General features: G+C 41.7%; 1 protein-coding gene across 17 annotated transcripts in view; it reads right to left on the bottom strand.

Moving 5' to 3' along the window:
- Positions 1-305: 305 nt before the first annotated feature.
- The window catches only part of picalma (phosphatidylinositol binding clathrin assembly protein a), a 50141-nt gene continuing 35495 nt past the window's right edge, over positions 306-14951 (bottom strand). For 6 of the 17 annotated variants that reach the window (XM_072658266.1, XM_072658250.1, XM_072658249.1 and 3 more), the window contains 9 exons: positions 14017-14124; positions 13069-13197; positions 12830-12860; positions 12640-12739; positions 12419-12442; positions 8657-8716; positions 4917-5021; positions 4193-4297; positions 306-1809 (listed from right to left, as the gene is read on the bottom strand). In XM_072658266.1, the coding sequence (XP_072514367.1) occupies positions 4205-4297; positions 4917-5021; positions 8657-8716; positions 12419-12442; positions 12640-12739; positions 12830-12860; positions 13069-13197; positions 14017-14124 (650 nt within the window). In that variant the 3' untranslated portion in view covers positions 306-1809; positions 4193-4204. Of the gene's footprint in view, positions 1810-4192; positions 4298-4916; positions 5022-8656; positions 8717-12418; positions 12443-12639; positions 12740-12825; positions 12861-13068; positions 13198-14016; positions 14125-14951 lie in introns of those variants that run through there. The other 11 variants (XM_072658252.1, XM_072658262.1, XM_072658257.1 and 8 more) reach the window with 8 other exon arrangements.

The raw sequence follows: 14951 nt of genomic DNA, 5'->3' as shown, positions 1-14951 counted from the left end.
GTTAAACTAAAGAGTGCTCTTTAATAGAAATTTATGATTTCTATATCAGGGACACCCCACCCTCCAAGTGAATTCTAAATATGCACAACAACAGTCTAAAATGAGTACACATCAGTTATCCTGTATAAAATTAGCATTAAGAGAAAGTGTTCATCCCACTTTAAACCAAATATATATATAAAATATATATGAAACTAATGCATCAAATAATACCACCCCTTCCCTCAAATTGCACTACTGTTTCTAATGTGGGTTCCACCTCTAGCTAATTTTATGTATAAATAAGCATTAGGAGACAAACTTACTTTTGTGGAAGCTGCTCTTTTATTTGAAAATCAACCAAATTTTGCTCACATACATTTTTTTAATATATATAATATATATATAAACAAAAATAGAATCTGCAGGGACAAATGCAGCAAATATGCTAAATCAATGGATAGAATCACCTTCATATTGGGACCATCCTTCACGTGCTCCTCTACTGGACAGGGTCCGAGTTTATTTACACAAAGCACCGATCAACAGTGCTTCTCGTTCTCCTGTTCTACTGCACCTACTGCTAATTTACAAAAGACACTACCAACCCCACCCTGATGATGGCCACCTGTGACGCGTTCACACACACGGTGTGCATGCCGTTCCCTGTGCTCCTGTATCAGCAAAGGGTGCCCTCTAGTGCCTGTGTAGAGAAAGATGGCCCAAGCATGAAGGCAACTCTGCACATTCAGGTTGGAAAAGGCAGCCGTATAACTCGTCAGTGTAAAATAATGACATGCCAAGCGTAAAGCAACACAGCTCCTCCCCAATGCAACGCTGCAGAATCACAAATGTAGTGATGCTAGTCGGATAAATGTTCCCTTGCCAAAAAAAAAAAAAAAAGGAAAAAAAAGAAAGAAAAAGAAAACCCTAGGCACAGAATCGACTATGTGGATTAATTAATTGGATACTCCCCTCCACTTTTCTCTACGAATGCAGGGATGGGAGTGAGTGGGCTAGTTTCCGTGCTACGATGAATTGCACTAAACCAGAAATAGGGTTCAAAGAATACTTCGTGCCAGATTCAGTTTTTAGAGGTGGTTCATTTCCTCCTCAACCCCCCATTTTTTATATTACCATAATCAACTCAGTCACGCAAAATCCAATTCTACAGTCATACCCATAAAAGCACATTCCTAAATGACCTCCCACAAGGAAAGACCTCCATAAAGTCATTATTTTTTTTATCATTAAGTTTTCTGTCATGTTCTCAGTGGGCAACTCATAAATAAATACAAACAATACACAAGGAATGTCTACTGCAAAAGTAAGAACCAAAAAAAATAAAATAAAAATCATAGTAGAAACTGAAGTCAGCATATTTAAATGGTGGTGGTTAAATTACATAATGCATGATTGCTGATCAGGTAAAGAACTTCCCACCCCCTTTCCCTTCCCCGTAGAACGTGAAGCTGTGAGAGAATCCCCAACTGTGGTCTCAGACTCCTCCCCCTACCCCTCCAATAATTACCCATGTGTGTCTGAGGTCAGTCCTGTACGGGGAAAACAACTGCAGCTCTGTTACTGTTCGACAAATTACAAAACACTCGCCAGACTGCCTGATGTCCCTCACCATACACCACCCACTCCCACCCTTTTACCCCACCCAAAATACCACCCCTCCCAACCTGGTTTCTGTCTGTACTGGGGCCACGTTCTTCTCCTGGAGTCAAACAGCAAACTGGGGGACAGATTAAAGGTTTAAGATCGGCTGCTGTGTGATTCGTCCTTTGGGAGTGCACACTCGCTGCGGCTTCACATGAACTGCATCTGGAAAAGGACAAAACCCACAGTTACCAGACAGTGATTCAGTTTGGGCTGCCCAAATCTAAGAAGTAAAAATAAAAACATTTTTTTTTTAAAAGACCCTGTTTACACCTGGTCACTGCAAGCCTATGAAAAAGTTTAATCACAATCTGTAGTCAGACATGAGTTTGGTACGTTTAGTCTAATGTAAAAGCGCCCAGGAGCGGCCCAGAGATCTTTGGTCCTCCTGAAATCGGTGGTCTGGGGTTCATTTCATGTGGTGGTTTGGTTTATTGGGAGTGGAAGCTATTACGTGACCACTGACTTATTTCCAGGTGTTGCTGCGCAGTGAAATGCGATTACTGCAGGTAGCACTGGTCTTCACTGCTTGGATACACAATCGATCCACAGTTTGTATGGAATTCTTCAGTGTGAAAGTAAACCAGAAGTAATGAGCCCAAATGAGCCCAATCGGTCCTGAGTGTGGACTTGGTGTTTTCACACTTGTCTCGAAACACCAAAGTGTCCTTGGTAAAGACTCAAACACTACATTCTCATACCACTGTAGTCATTCCTAATAATTATGCTTGCTAAATAGGCTGACGTACAGCAAGCACTGGAGGCAATGTCACTTATAGTTATAGTAATTAGAGGTCAATAGAAAAGACATCACAACAGCAGCAACAGATGTTTTGGGGTGTTTTAATGCCTTAATTTAATTGTTAAGAGTCAAATAACTTGTTTAACATTTTAAGCCATTTTTTTCCTTTCACAGATACACTTAATGTATTTACTAGCTCTAAAGCTCCCTTAATGGTTGTTACTTTTTTTAAGAATAAAATGAAGAATGTGAAGCAGTTTTTTTTCTTTTTACTTAAATTTATTTCAGATATCTGTTAGTGCAGACAGTTGCTATATAATTTACCCAACATGCAAATCGCCACATAAGGCAAGGGTTTTTGTGTTATCCACGGATTTGCCTGTGTTTTCCTGTCCTATGCAAAAGACTGTTGCTGCATTTAAAAAAAGGTGATCTCAATGCTCTACCAAAGTTTCCATCTACCTCCAAGTTTAAAAAAAATAAATTAACAGTCAATTATTATAAGAAGCTGTTTAGCGTAATAAATACGGAGATGATGCTGGTTGCAGTCATGGCCAATGTGGCTTAGAAAGATGGTTGTATTTATTTACATACAAGGCGGCCAGTAATCATGGAGAGCATCTCAAGGAGAGCAGGATTTTCTGGCAACAGGAAGCAGTGCAAACGCTGGCAAAGCGAAGCAGGCGGAGTCAGACATTAGACAGAGTTTAACTTTATGCAAATTGGAATCAACACAATGTGGCAATAGCCAATGAGATCCCCAGTGAGTTACTTTATTTGTATTAAGAAACGCTGCTGAAATTTCTCGCAATGCTCGGTCAGGGCTTGAGTTGTTTCATGCACTCAGCGGTGCCTTTGCTGCAAACAGGCAGCAGTAAACTCTAAAGTCTTTTTAGACTGACTGGACAGACCAGGATGCACTAAGCAGTCACTGAAACCATGGCAAGAACAGGTCGGCTTAAGTTGAGAAACACCCACAGGTCATGAGCGACGAGAGGCGAAATGTTGCTTCCAGTGTAAACATATGGTTACGTGAAGTGGCTTGACAGATCTGCTTTATACAGGTTCTGAATCAGCCTGTGGAAAAACCCTTATCTATCTATAATTTGGACACTCAGGACGCATGAAATGATCAGATGTAAAAAGGGTCAAAACTATGGTATCCTATGTACACATTAGAATTCCTCAGACTAGTGATTGGGCAGCACTTTTTGTTCTATGGCAAATTAGGGCACCTTTCCTTGTCCATAGACACACACTGCTGTTACGGCTCATGTATCATAACTAGATTTGTCTTTTTGACACTTTGCGCTTGATGGATGATGGTTCTGACGATGGTGTAGTGTTCTGGTTTAGTCTTATCCAGTCTTAAGTTTTGAAAGACTGAAATAAGCACGTTCAATCTCATTGAACTCCAAACCTCAGAGACGTTTGATGAAATGAAAACAAGCATTCACATCAAAGTGGGCAATGATTACTGATATGACGGCACAGTTGTTAACCATATGGAGCAACACTAATCACATCATGAGGCAATTAACAGTAACTGAAAACATCAGTCATGAAGGAAAACCACCAGCTTCACCCCAGAAAGCCTACGCATCAGGCAGTACTCAGCTGCAGAGACCCATAAAGCATATTAATTTAAAAAAAAAAAAAAAAAAGAGTAAACTAAGAAAGTCAGCGTCAAGTAAAGATCAGGCGAAACACAGGGTGTAGACAGCAACAGTGCCATTTAATCAAGCAGACTCAGTTAGTGCTATCAACATGCGGCACATACACACACGCGGCCCAGGCATGCTGTACCTAAGAGAGTCTCTAAAGGAAATCCTTGAGAGAGAGCTGTGCAAAGGGGTCCTGTCCCGGAGGCCTGAGAGGACTCTGACTGGAGGGACTAGAGGCAGCCGAGGGCTAGTTCAGAGAGAACAAGAGAGTGTGAAGGAGCACGCACACACACACACACACACACACACACACACAGGAATATCATAGAGCCACAGTGGCTAGAGGATGGAGTAGCAGCAGGTCAGATTTAGGATCAGCGGTCTGTCTATGCAGGCTTCTATGAGTATAAGGACTACTGGCCAAAGCTTGACCTGACAATACCCCCTCTTCTTGCTCTCTTGTTCCACACTGTGCACTAATACTGCAGAAATGAGGTGTGGGTGGACCAGGATATGCATTCCAAATAGAGTGCTTGGTTTGTTTATTGTTCTGTGCCAAAATGGAAAAGGAATGCATGTCCCTTTTTCAATGTTTCAGTGCTTCCATGCTAGCCATGTTCAGAAGAGCACTTTGATGGAGCATGGAGGTGTATGAGATTCATTCAAGTGCTTTCTGAACAAAGCCTCTAATGTTTTAGAATTGCTATTGCTCCTGGAATAGAATTCCATCCATCCATCAGATGGTCGTCATTTCTCCATGAAGATACAGGAGAGACATCCAAGTGTTCAATTAATCAAACATTCTGCTGAATGATTAGGCCACTCCAATCAATTGAACTCATTCCGGTGGAGGTTATGGGTCATACCTGTGCTCCTGAGACTGGGCCGAAGGGGTTTGGCGGCCGCATCACGGGCTGTGTGTACATCATGGTGGGCTGTGTCATCATGGCCATTGGGGCCATCTGTGGTGGCTGGAGAAACAAAAAAACAAGCAAGTAGAAGGATCATCAGTATCAGAATAACACAAGAGAACTCAACCAGCACTGAAAGAATGGATTTTATCAAACCTTACTGCGCGAAATGTTTGAGATTTAGCACGGACTTAAGTTCCGCGATCTCGTCACCACAACTGGTCTACATGTTCCCACATATACATGTAACCACTGGTCACACTGCTTTCTAGATCCTGTGGTTTTGCCTCGTTGACGTCACATGGGCCAAATGTTCTGAAATGTCCCAACGGCACAGAGTTTTAAACCCAGTTTTAAATATTCCCCTCGTAGTGCAGTTTTCTCCCTCATCATATTTTTAGCTGCAGAAAGTTGTGGAGTAAAAAGACGCAATGTACATGTGATTTGTTGCTGTTCTCCACTGGTGGGGAACATCCAGATTACAATACCACAATGTACTCCCTGTGAAAACCTTAAAGTATCTACAAGTTCTCCTAACTCATCGTTTAGTTTCGTGTGCAGAGAAACTGTGGACATTACGGCAACTGATTATATTTATGTATTTTAATTTTTTTGCCATTATTTATTCTTATTCTTTAAGGAATAATAAGTAAAAACTAAATATGCCCCCCCCCCTTATTTTATTTATTTATTTTGTAAACCTAATATTCCTAATATGTCTTCAAACTTATTTGATTATATATTTATTAAGCTCTTAAATTATTTTGTTATATAATGCTAACCTACTACCCTACAGGTACAATTTGTAGATGACTTATCTTCCTGCAACCATCTACAGTGTGTGCAGAATTATTAGGCAAGTTGTATTTGAGAGGATTTTTTTTTATTATTGAACAACAACATGTTTTCAATCAACCCAAAAGACTCAAATATCAAAGCTTAATATTTTTTTTCTTAGTTTTTTTTTATTTTTATTTGGCTATCTTAGGAGGATCTCTGTTTGTGCAGGTAACTATTACTGTGCAGAATTATTCGGCAACTTGATAAACAAATATATACCCATCTCACTTGTTTATTTTCACCAGGTAAACCAATATAACACAAAATTTAGAAATGTACTGTTTTCCCTCCCTGTAGATCTCACATTTCATGAGGGACCACAGGTTCTCTATGGGGTTCAGATCAGGTGAACAAGGGGGCCATGTCATCATTTTTTCTTCTTTTAGACCCTTACTGGCCAGCCACGCTGTGGAGTATTTGGATGCATGTGATGGAGCATTGTCCTGCATGACAATCATGTTTTTCTTTCTGTACCACTGCTTGAAGAAGGTGTCTTCCAGAAACTGGCAGTAGGTCTGGGAGTTGAGCTTCACTCCATCCTCAACCCGAAAAGGTCCCACAAGTTCATCTTTGATGATACCAGCCCATACCAGTACCCCACCTCCACCTTGCTGGTGTCTGAGTCGGGGTGGAGCTCTCTGCCCTTTACTGATCCAGCCTCGGGCCCATCCATCTGGCCAATCAAGAGTCACTCGCATTTCATCAGTCCATAAAAGCTTAGAAAAATCTTAAGATATTTCTTGGCCCAGTCTTGACATTTTATCTTATGTTTCTTGTTTAAAGGTGGTCGTTTTTCAGCCTTCCTTACCTTGGCCATGTCCCTGAGTATCACACACCTTGTGCTTTTTGATACTTCAGTAACGTTGCAGCTCTGAAATACGGCAAAACTGGTGGCAAATGGCATCTTGGCAGCTTCACGCTTGATTTTCCTCAATTCATGGGCAGTTATTTTGCCCCAAACACGTTTCTTGCGACCCTGTTGGCTATTTGCCATGAAACGCTTGATTGTTCGGTGATCACGCTTCAAAAGTTTGCCAATATCAAGACTGCTGCATCCCTCTGCAAGACATCTCACAATTTTTGACTTTTCAGAGTTCGTCAAATCTCTCTCCATTTTGCCAAAGGAAAGGAAGTTGCCTAATAATTAAGCACACCTTATATAGGGTGATGTCATTAGACCACACCCCTTCTTATTACAGAGATGCACATCACCTGATTTACTTGATTGGTAGTTGGCTTTTAAGCCTATAGAGCTTGGAGTAGGACAACATGTATAAAAAGGATGATGTGATCAAAATACTCGTTTGCCTAATAATTCTGCACACAGTGTATAAGACTTCTTAATGCCAATCCATGTGGATCTAGTTTCAATTTGTACATTTTATAACAGTTTATGTATGAAACTGATATTGGCAGATATGCATGTCAAAAAAAACAAAAAACTGTCAAGTTATTTGTGCAACACTCCTTAACAAAGACAGCACTACTACAATGGGAGATTCTTGCTAATAAAGACCACAGTGATCTGCAGTTTCACTGTTGACACTACTCTGTGTACAGATACCGGACAGACTGTTCTGTTCTCACTTCATTTGCCTCTAGTTATTAACAGGAAGTCAAAGGACGTCACACCTATTCTCTTATAAATAATCCATTACATCAACAGCAAGCCTCATGCACAGCCTATTTAGAGTAACGGCTACAACCTTTCATTAGAACCAGCACTTCTAATCTCTTTTCCAGTCAGTTATTTTGCATATGTGCTGGAATTAATGCAGTACAGTCAGACCTGCTACAAAGAACACCATTTACCACACCTTTATCAACAATGAGGAGATCGATTTTTAAGCGTTCCCTGACCCTAAATCAGAGAATGTGTTTGCTCTGCCAACGGTGGGATGAGTCAGAAGAGAGGTTACATAAGTGATGTCGAGCCACACCGCAGCACCTTGCCAACATGTTGCTCTCTTTGTTAACCATTAGCTTATGCCTGTGATTCTCTACTCCATGTGGAATCAGAGGTGCAGCAATACACCCATTTTCAAGTACACTTTGAGTCGGAGATTTGATTTAGCAATAAGTCATGTGGTAAAGACGTCTCAGTAATCAAACATTGACATTTATGGCATTTGTCTGATGAGCTTCTCCAGAGCAACTTATATTGATTGAAATCATGTTACACTGGAGAGTGAATGTGGTGTTGGGAGTCTTTTATTGCTGTTGGGTGAAGTCTACCACAGGGTCGGGAGGGAATATCTTCATTACTGTTATTCAGAGGAACAAAATTACTAAAGAAAAATAGTGTAAGACAAGTGTGAGGCTGTTATCTTAGAAGACCTACCAAGATAAGAAGTTATAAAAGTTAATAATTATAAATAAATAAGTTCCATGAAAACCATTTAGGCTATGCGACGATTAATGAATTATATATGCTGCTCAAGTTCTTCATGTTGCTTCCATGTCACAGAATGGACAGGGCGCAGTCATGTGGCACACGCTGTAGTAGTAAAATTAAACAAATAGACATGGGCAAGAGTTGCCCGAGTCACAATTGCAGCGTTAGGAGTTCTGCCCCTTTCTGATGTAGCAGTCACTCTGTATGATCCAGAATTATGACATGGGTCTAAATGTAATTCAGCTGAAGCAGGGGTGAATTTAAGATCAGCCAGCTGTTTTACCACCACTGAGCAGCAAGTGTTGAGTAGTGCCATATTTAACAGGGGTTGAGGGATGGGGAGGGGGGTCCTGAATTCTGAAGTTCATCTGTCCCCAGTGGAAAGCAGACCATTGGAATCATGTTTGTATGACTGGGTGTGTGTGTGTGGGTCATATGCTTGCAGACCGCTCCTACTCACCATTGCGTATCCCATCATGCCTGTGGGCGTTGTGGCAGGAAAAGCCATGATGGACGGCGCCTGGGAGGACACGGGCAGAGTTAGAAAGGCCAGCAGCACAGAACACAGCACTCAGAAAGGCTGACAGAGCACCATTCAGCTGAACACCTCCAGCATCAGAAATTCCACTCAAAGGAGGGCACTGAGACCACAACAACCCTTTCACGTCCCACCTATCGGGCACGCGCGCATGCGCACGCACACTTCAGCGCATAAAGAAAACTTTGTGCAGGTGGACAAACAGGACGCGGCTCTTTCTTTAACTCGAACGCTTAAGGTCTCGTTGGCTCGGACCCTTTGGCAAGGGCTGAGCTCACATCTGGGAGACATTAAAGCATGCGACACCGCTATTCCCTGCAAATGCAATGCAATGCAGTCCAGTGCATCTGAATGGCATCATAACCAGACGCAGAGAAGGAGAGAGATTGCGAGAGAGAGAGCTAGAATGTAAAAAGTGTGTACACAAATGTCAAAATATCCAAGAGAGAACGAGCAAGAGAATGTAAGCAAGTGTGTGTGTTTGCATGTGAGCAAATGTGTCCTCAATGGCAGTGTGGCTAGTAGCAGGTGCAGAGCTTGATTGAAAGAGGAGGTCTTTGTGAGGGAGCCGTGAGATTCTCAAAGAGGCTGAGCTCATGACAGACACACTTTTGTTTCCACTTACAGACCATTCAAACGTGTGAAAGGGCCTTCTCAGCCTAATCTTTGATAAGGCTATTCATTTCACTGAGAGGATGGGGGTCGGAACAGAAATCGTATAGAGAAAGGAAAAGAGAGGGGAAAAAAAAAAAAGTACACATTTTGTCTGGACCCTTATTTCCATCCAGAGTGTAATGGCTTAAAATTCCAACTTCTATCCTTTCAAGCTGATGAGGCATTAAGGCAGACTTATCGAAACTTAATTACTTGCTAATAACGTACAGTAATCCACACTTTTGCAGGAGCAACCTTCAAGTACATTTCAGTGTTCAAAGAGAAAGATCACAGTTAGGCTTACTTACTTACACTAAACACTCCAGAAATACAAACCACATACAATTAAAAGAAGGAAATAAGGCCTGGGCCCTAAAATACCTCCTTCATTCCTCAATCACCTTTAAATTTAAGCCAAATATCAGTTCCGCTACATCTATAGCACATTGACAATTATTGTATGTGGTATCAGGTTTCTTTTTATTTGTAAAATAAAATAAAGAAAGCCTAACACAAAGCCAAAAGTAAGCTGATGAGCAGCTTCCCATTGTCTTCTATGCAATTTTTATGGCTTCATGGTTCACATGTATGTAAGGAAGACCATGTGCACAGAGCAGGTAAAGTGGCCCAAATCTGATTATCAACAAAGCCAATGTTTTTATTAGGCTGTTCACACCATCTTTTTAAACGTGACATATATCTGACGTTAGTCGGAACAGTTTGAATGAAGCATTGCCCTTTTGCATATGGGCGTCAGTTAAGGAGCATGAAGTCTCTTTTCCAGCATCACAGGAGCCATCAAGGAGTTCTAGTGTGGCTGACCGCTGGAACCATCACAGTGACTGCATTCAAGTTTTGTTTTTTTTAAACTTTGTTTTTAAGCTTTTTATTATTCTCCCTCCTGCGGCTGCATTCGGACATTTTTTTACAATTTATTTTTCCAAAAACTGAGCGGTTGCGATATGTGCCGTCTAATTTAGTTGGAACAGGGACATCACCTCAAATATTCAAATCTCACCACTGAAAGCAACCTTCACTGCTGTCGTCCATTTCCCCTCCTCCTCAGCACGCATTTATGAAAGTTGGATTACGCAACAGTCGTATGAATTCCGAGCTGGCTGTTCAGACTGAGTCGCACTGCCGTGTATCAGATTTCTACACCACACATAAAAGTGGCTCAAATCGGAACTGACAAACAGTCAATCAGACTGTGTTTTGTTGTTCACACTGCTGCACAACATGTGTCATATGATTAAGGTAGTCAGATTTGGGCCATTTTTACCTGCTGAGAGAGCACAGCTCAAGTGATCCATATCTGTCCATAATCAACGCCAAAAGGTTTTTAAATGATTGCTTCTACACCAAAAGCATTGTGCACTGTGTGTTTAGCATCTTTGCCAATTCAACCTGCTGATCTATACGCAGCCGAAGTGTGTGTTGAGTAATCACTGTCCAGGGTAATGTGACAGGATTAGGTTAAAAACAGGGCATTTCTTCATAAGAGTTCACGTTTTCTAGACGCATCAGTTTGTCTTAATACCTGGTTTCAAAATTGTTATTGCCACAAAATTAGAAAGCCGTATTCCTTTATGTAACTGATATGAAATTGGTTATGAAATTCCTCCAGAATGTAACATAAAAAAGGACCCATATGTGCCCATAATTCATTTCTTAAACCAATTATAACTTTACTATTATCTTTACTTGCCAAATAACTCATACATTGTTTAAATTTAGCCTGAGGTTGTTTTTAGCATTTGCTAACTAATGATTTCTTATTCAAAAATTCAGTAACCTGCCTAACCTCCTGCCTAAGAGCAAAAAGATCATTCTGGCAGCAGAGCTTGCAGTGCTTTGGGAGGACAGGCTCAAGGTTTTACACCTACTGAAGAAACCCAAGTACCAGGATATGATGGATGAGGCTCTTGCCAAAGGATGGTATGCAGCCTTATTTCCTGTTAAAGTTGGATGGCATGGTTTTCTAACAACGTCACTGCCCCATTTTTATTTATTTATTTTTGACACAGAAGTTGGGGTTGGAACCCAAACAGCTGAGCGAAGCCACTAGGAAAAGGCTAGCCCAAGATGGTTGCGGCCTACGCAAGCCTGCACATGGAACCCTGTGGCAGGTGAATTCGAGGTCAGTCTTCGCAGTGACACCAGAGAAGGCAAACATTGCTAGCTCCCAAATTAACCGAAAGCACCATGCATTGAACAACTGCTCAAGTGATCCATATCTGTGTATAAGCACTGGCAAAAAGTTTTGAAATGATTGCTTCTACACCAAAACCATAGTGTACTGTGTGTCTAGCATCCTTGCCAATTCAATCTGCCGATCTAAATACAGCCCTAAAGTGTGTGTTGAGTAATCACTGTCCAGGGTAATGTGACAGGATTAGGTTACAAACAGGGCATTTCTTCATAAGAGTTTATCTCAAATCTCTTCTGATCCCCATTAGATGTTTTGGACGTTTTCTAGACGCATCAGTTTTTCCTCTGAAAAATGACAGTCATTTTTAAGCTGTCTGTGTTGGTCACGCAACCAACACAAACTTTGGATGCCTAGAAAAATCATCCAAACTTCGTAGGGCTCAAATCTGAAATGTGGCGAACATCCCCATTAAACACTTGTGCTCATTTTTAATGCTACCTCCCAAATCAACCGAAAGCACCATGCATTCGACAACTGCCTCTCACATTCGCAAAAAACCCAACTCGACCTCTCAGTCAAATTATCTGGAGTCTACTACATTATCATAGTACATGAAAAAAGGAGGGAGGAATGGAGTCAGGAAGGATAATCTGGAGGCAGTCAGTCATGCTGTGGAAGCATTTGGTTAGATCAGCTGGTCACAATGAGCGCAGGGGCTTCAGTGCGACTCTGGTCACTGTGTGCACATCCGTATGCGAACACTCATACGTATACAGGTTATTCACACGCGCACAAACACGCAACACTGTGACCATATTGGAAGCTGTGAGGTTAATAATAAACGCATGCTTTCAGAGAATTGTTCAACCATGACTTACGTATTGTGGGAAATGCATGCCATTCTGTTTATTCCCCCAGATGAAAACAATTACACAACGCAACACAGTTAGAGGAGACACGGACACAAATGACACACAAATGACGCTTACTGCAGCTCATACAACGAGAAGGCACACTACAACACTGTTTATTGAGCTACAGGTGTTACTTGTTACAACACAAGTTCTCTTATGGAGGGAACAAGCACTGCTGTTCTTACCATCGTGGCAGGGTTCCATGTTGTGGTGGGAGCAGTCTTTGGTTGCCAGTTGGTTCCACCGGTCAACTTTTTCTCACCCGGCTGACTCCAATGGATGTCACTTGGTTCAGGAAGGGAAAAAAACACAGACCATGTAAACATCTGCCACATTCTGAAGTTAACGGAATCCACCCTGTGTGATGTTACTTACTTTTTTGCTGTGCCATTTCCAATGCCCAGATCTACAAAAGAACAGGACAATGATGTGAAATTATAGCTGCCATTATTAAATAATAACAATAATAACATATATAAATAATAATAATAATAATTAAAAAAGGAATGCATCATAAATCAACAACGTAACGGTGTAAGGTGATGCAAGACAACACAGATACAATGCCGACTGTGTGGTCTTTGCATCAAGAATATATAAGCAGCAGTACATACTGCCCACGAGGTTGGCCAGAGAGGAGTCCAGGTCATCGGACACCAGTTTGCTAGGCTGCTGGCTGCTGGGCGGCAGGGCTTGGTTTGGAGAGGCTACTGTGGGTTTCAAAATACCACCTAAAACATCATCTTAAGGGGAGAGCAAAGAAAGACAGAAAAAGAAAGGACAGACAGGGCAAAGTGAGAAACATAAAGGGGGGAATAAAGCAAGCAAGAAATAAAAGAAAAAGAGAAAAAAGAATGAAAAGACAAAGAGAGAAACATAAGAAAGAAAATAATAAGAGGGCAAGGGGGGGGGGGCAGAAAAGCAAGTAAAAACGAAAGAAAGAAGGGAAGAACGAACAAAAAAATGAATGTGGGTGGAGTGAAAAGCAGCCTGATGAAATAACTGAAAAATCAGAAGGACAAACAATAAAAGTCTCTTAAAAGTGACATCAACTCACCCAAGAAATGCATGCCATGCAAAGCCAAGGCCCAAAGAGGAGAACCACAGAGCACAGAGAGAGACAGAAAGCCACATATCAATACAGTGTCCCAAAACAATGCACACTACTAGTCCTAATTTCCATTAAAAAGCCTCATGTTAATGCACTACCACAAATTAAAAATTCAAATATCACTGCTTTCCTGACTCTACTGGATGTGACTACAGCTGGACTCCACAGTATGAATTAGTGTTTGTGTAAAGAGGAGCTCAGTAAGCTGAGAAGCTAAGCTGTGCTGCCACACTGGCTGGATGAAGAAATCTGCAGATGGCGGTACACTCATGCAAGTTCTGTGTAGAAAGGCAGTGAAGTGTAATTCTAAAGGCACTCTGGAGCTGTGATCCAGTAGCAGTCATCAGCTTTACGAATGGATGTGCCATCACATCTAGCGCGGTGAGATGGGCGCGAGGTATAGCAGCAGTAGAGAACCAGGCAGTGATGGGAAACAGTCAGTCCCTCTTACCAGCGGCGTCTGTGCTGTTCGTGGTGGATTTATTGCCGAACACTGAGTCGAAGTCGACGTTAAGGCTGGAGGAGCTGGCGGGCTGGGGGACGGGAGACGCTGAAAACCCTGCGGAGGACAAAACGAGAAGGGCACAGCGCAAGTGACCCAGTTAGACTTTAGACCCGCTGGGCAAATGTGCTGCTGAATGGAGCCTTGCCATTGTGCGGCATGTCATTTTCTCAACGTGAAAGGATCAATTCACTTCTACGCCTTTCCCTCACTTCCCGAGAAAGCCAGGTGTTGGAGCCTGCATGGCTGGGGGCATTTCAGATAACACTTACTTCCAGGAACTGCTGCCTGCACACACCTACAGCTCTGCTCTGTAAAGCAAAATACATAGAAACACTCTTGCTGTTACTAGGACTGTCATTATTGATTTAATGATTAGTTTTTAACAAACCACACATAGTCCTTAAAAAGCTAAAGAAATGTAAAGGTAAAAAAAAAAAAAAACTGTTGAGTGGCACAGCCATCCATGCATTGATCCAATCGGGAGATTGCCAGTTTAATACCCAGTGATGCCTCAGCCATTAGTGGACATTACTTAAAAGAGGCATTATTAACCTTTCTCTCAGCATGGACACGTAGGATCGCTCATCCACCATCTCCCCTATCACTCAGCGTGATGCTAGCCAGTGTGGGAGTTGAAAATGACAAATTGAAGTTTTGAAAAGACAAAAAATTTTATACAATTTAATTGAGGAACTGTGACAGCCCTAGCTAGCCTCTAAACACTTGTGCCCAATCTGTCCACCTGCAGTAAATCTACTCCTGTAGCTCTCTCTCACCACTGCTCAAAATAAGACATAGGGCATTACAAGACCGGAGGGTAGGTAAAAGGACAGAGAGAAAAATATACAAGGTGGACAATAGAAGGAGCTGTTTGGATAGAG

Source organism: Salminus brasiliensis, chromosome 16 (assembly GCF_030463535.1).
Source record: "Salminus brasiliensis chromosome 16, fSalBra1.hap2, whole genome shotgun sequence".
Classification (NCBI taxonomy): domain Eukaryota; kingdom Metazoa; phylum Chordata; class Actinopteri; order Characiformes; family Bryconidae; genus Salminus; species Salminus brasiliensis.
The sequence above is the reverse complement of the archived record's forward strand: the minus strand, read 5'-3'. Positions and strand labels throughout refer to the sequence as shown.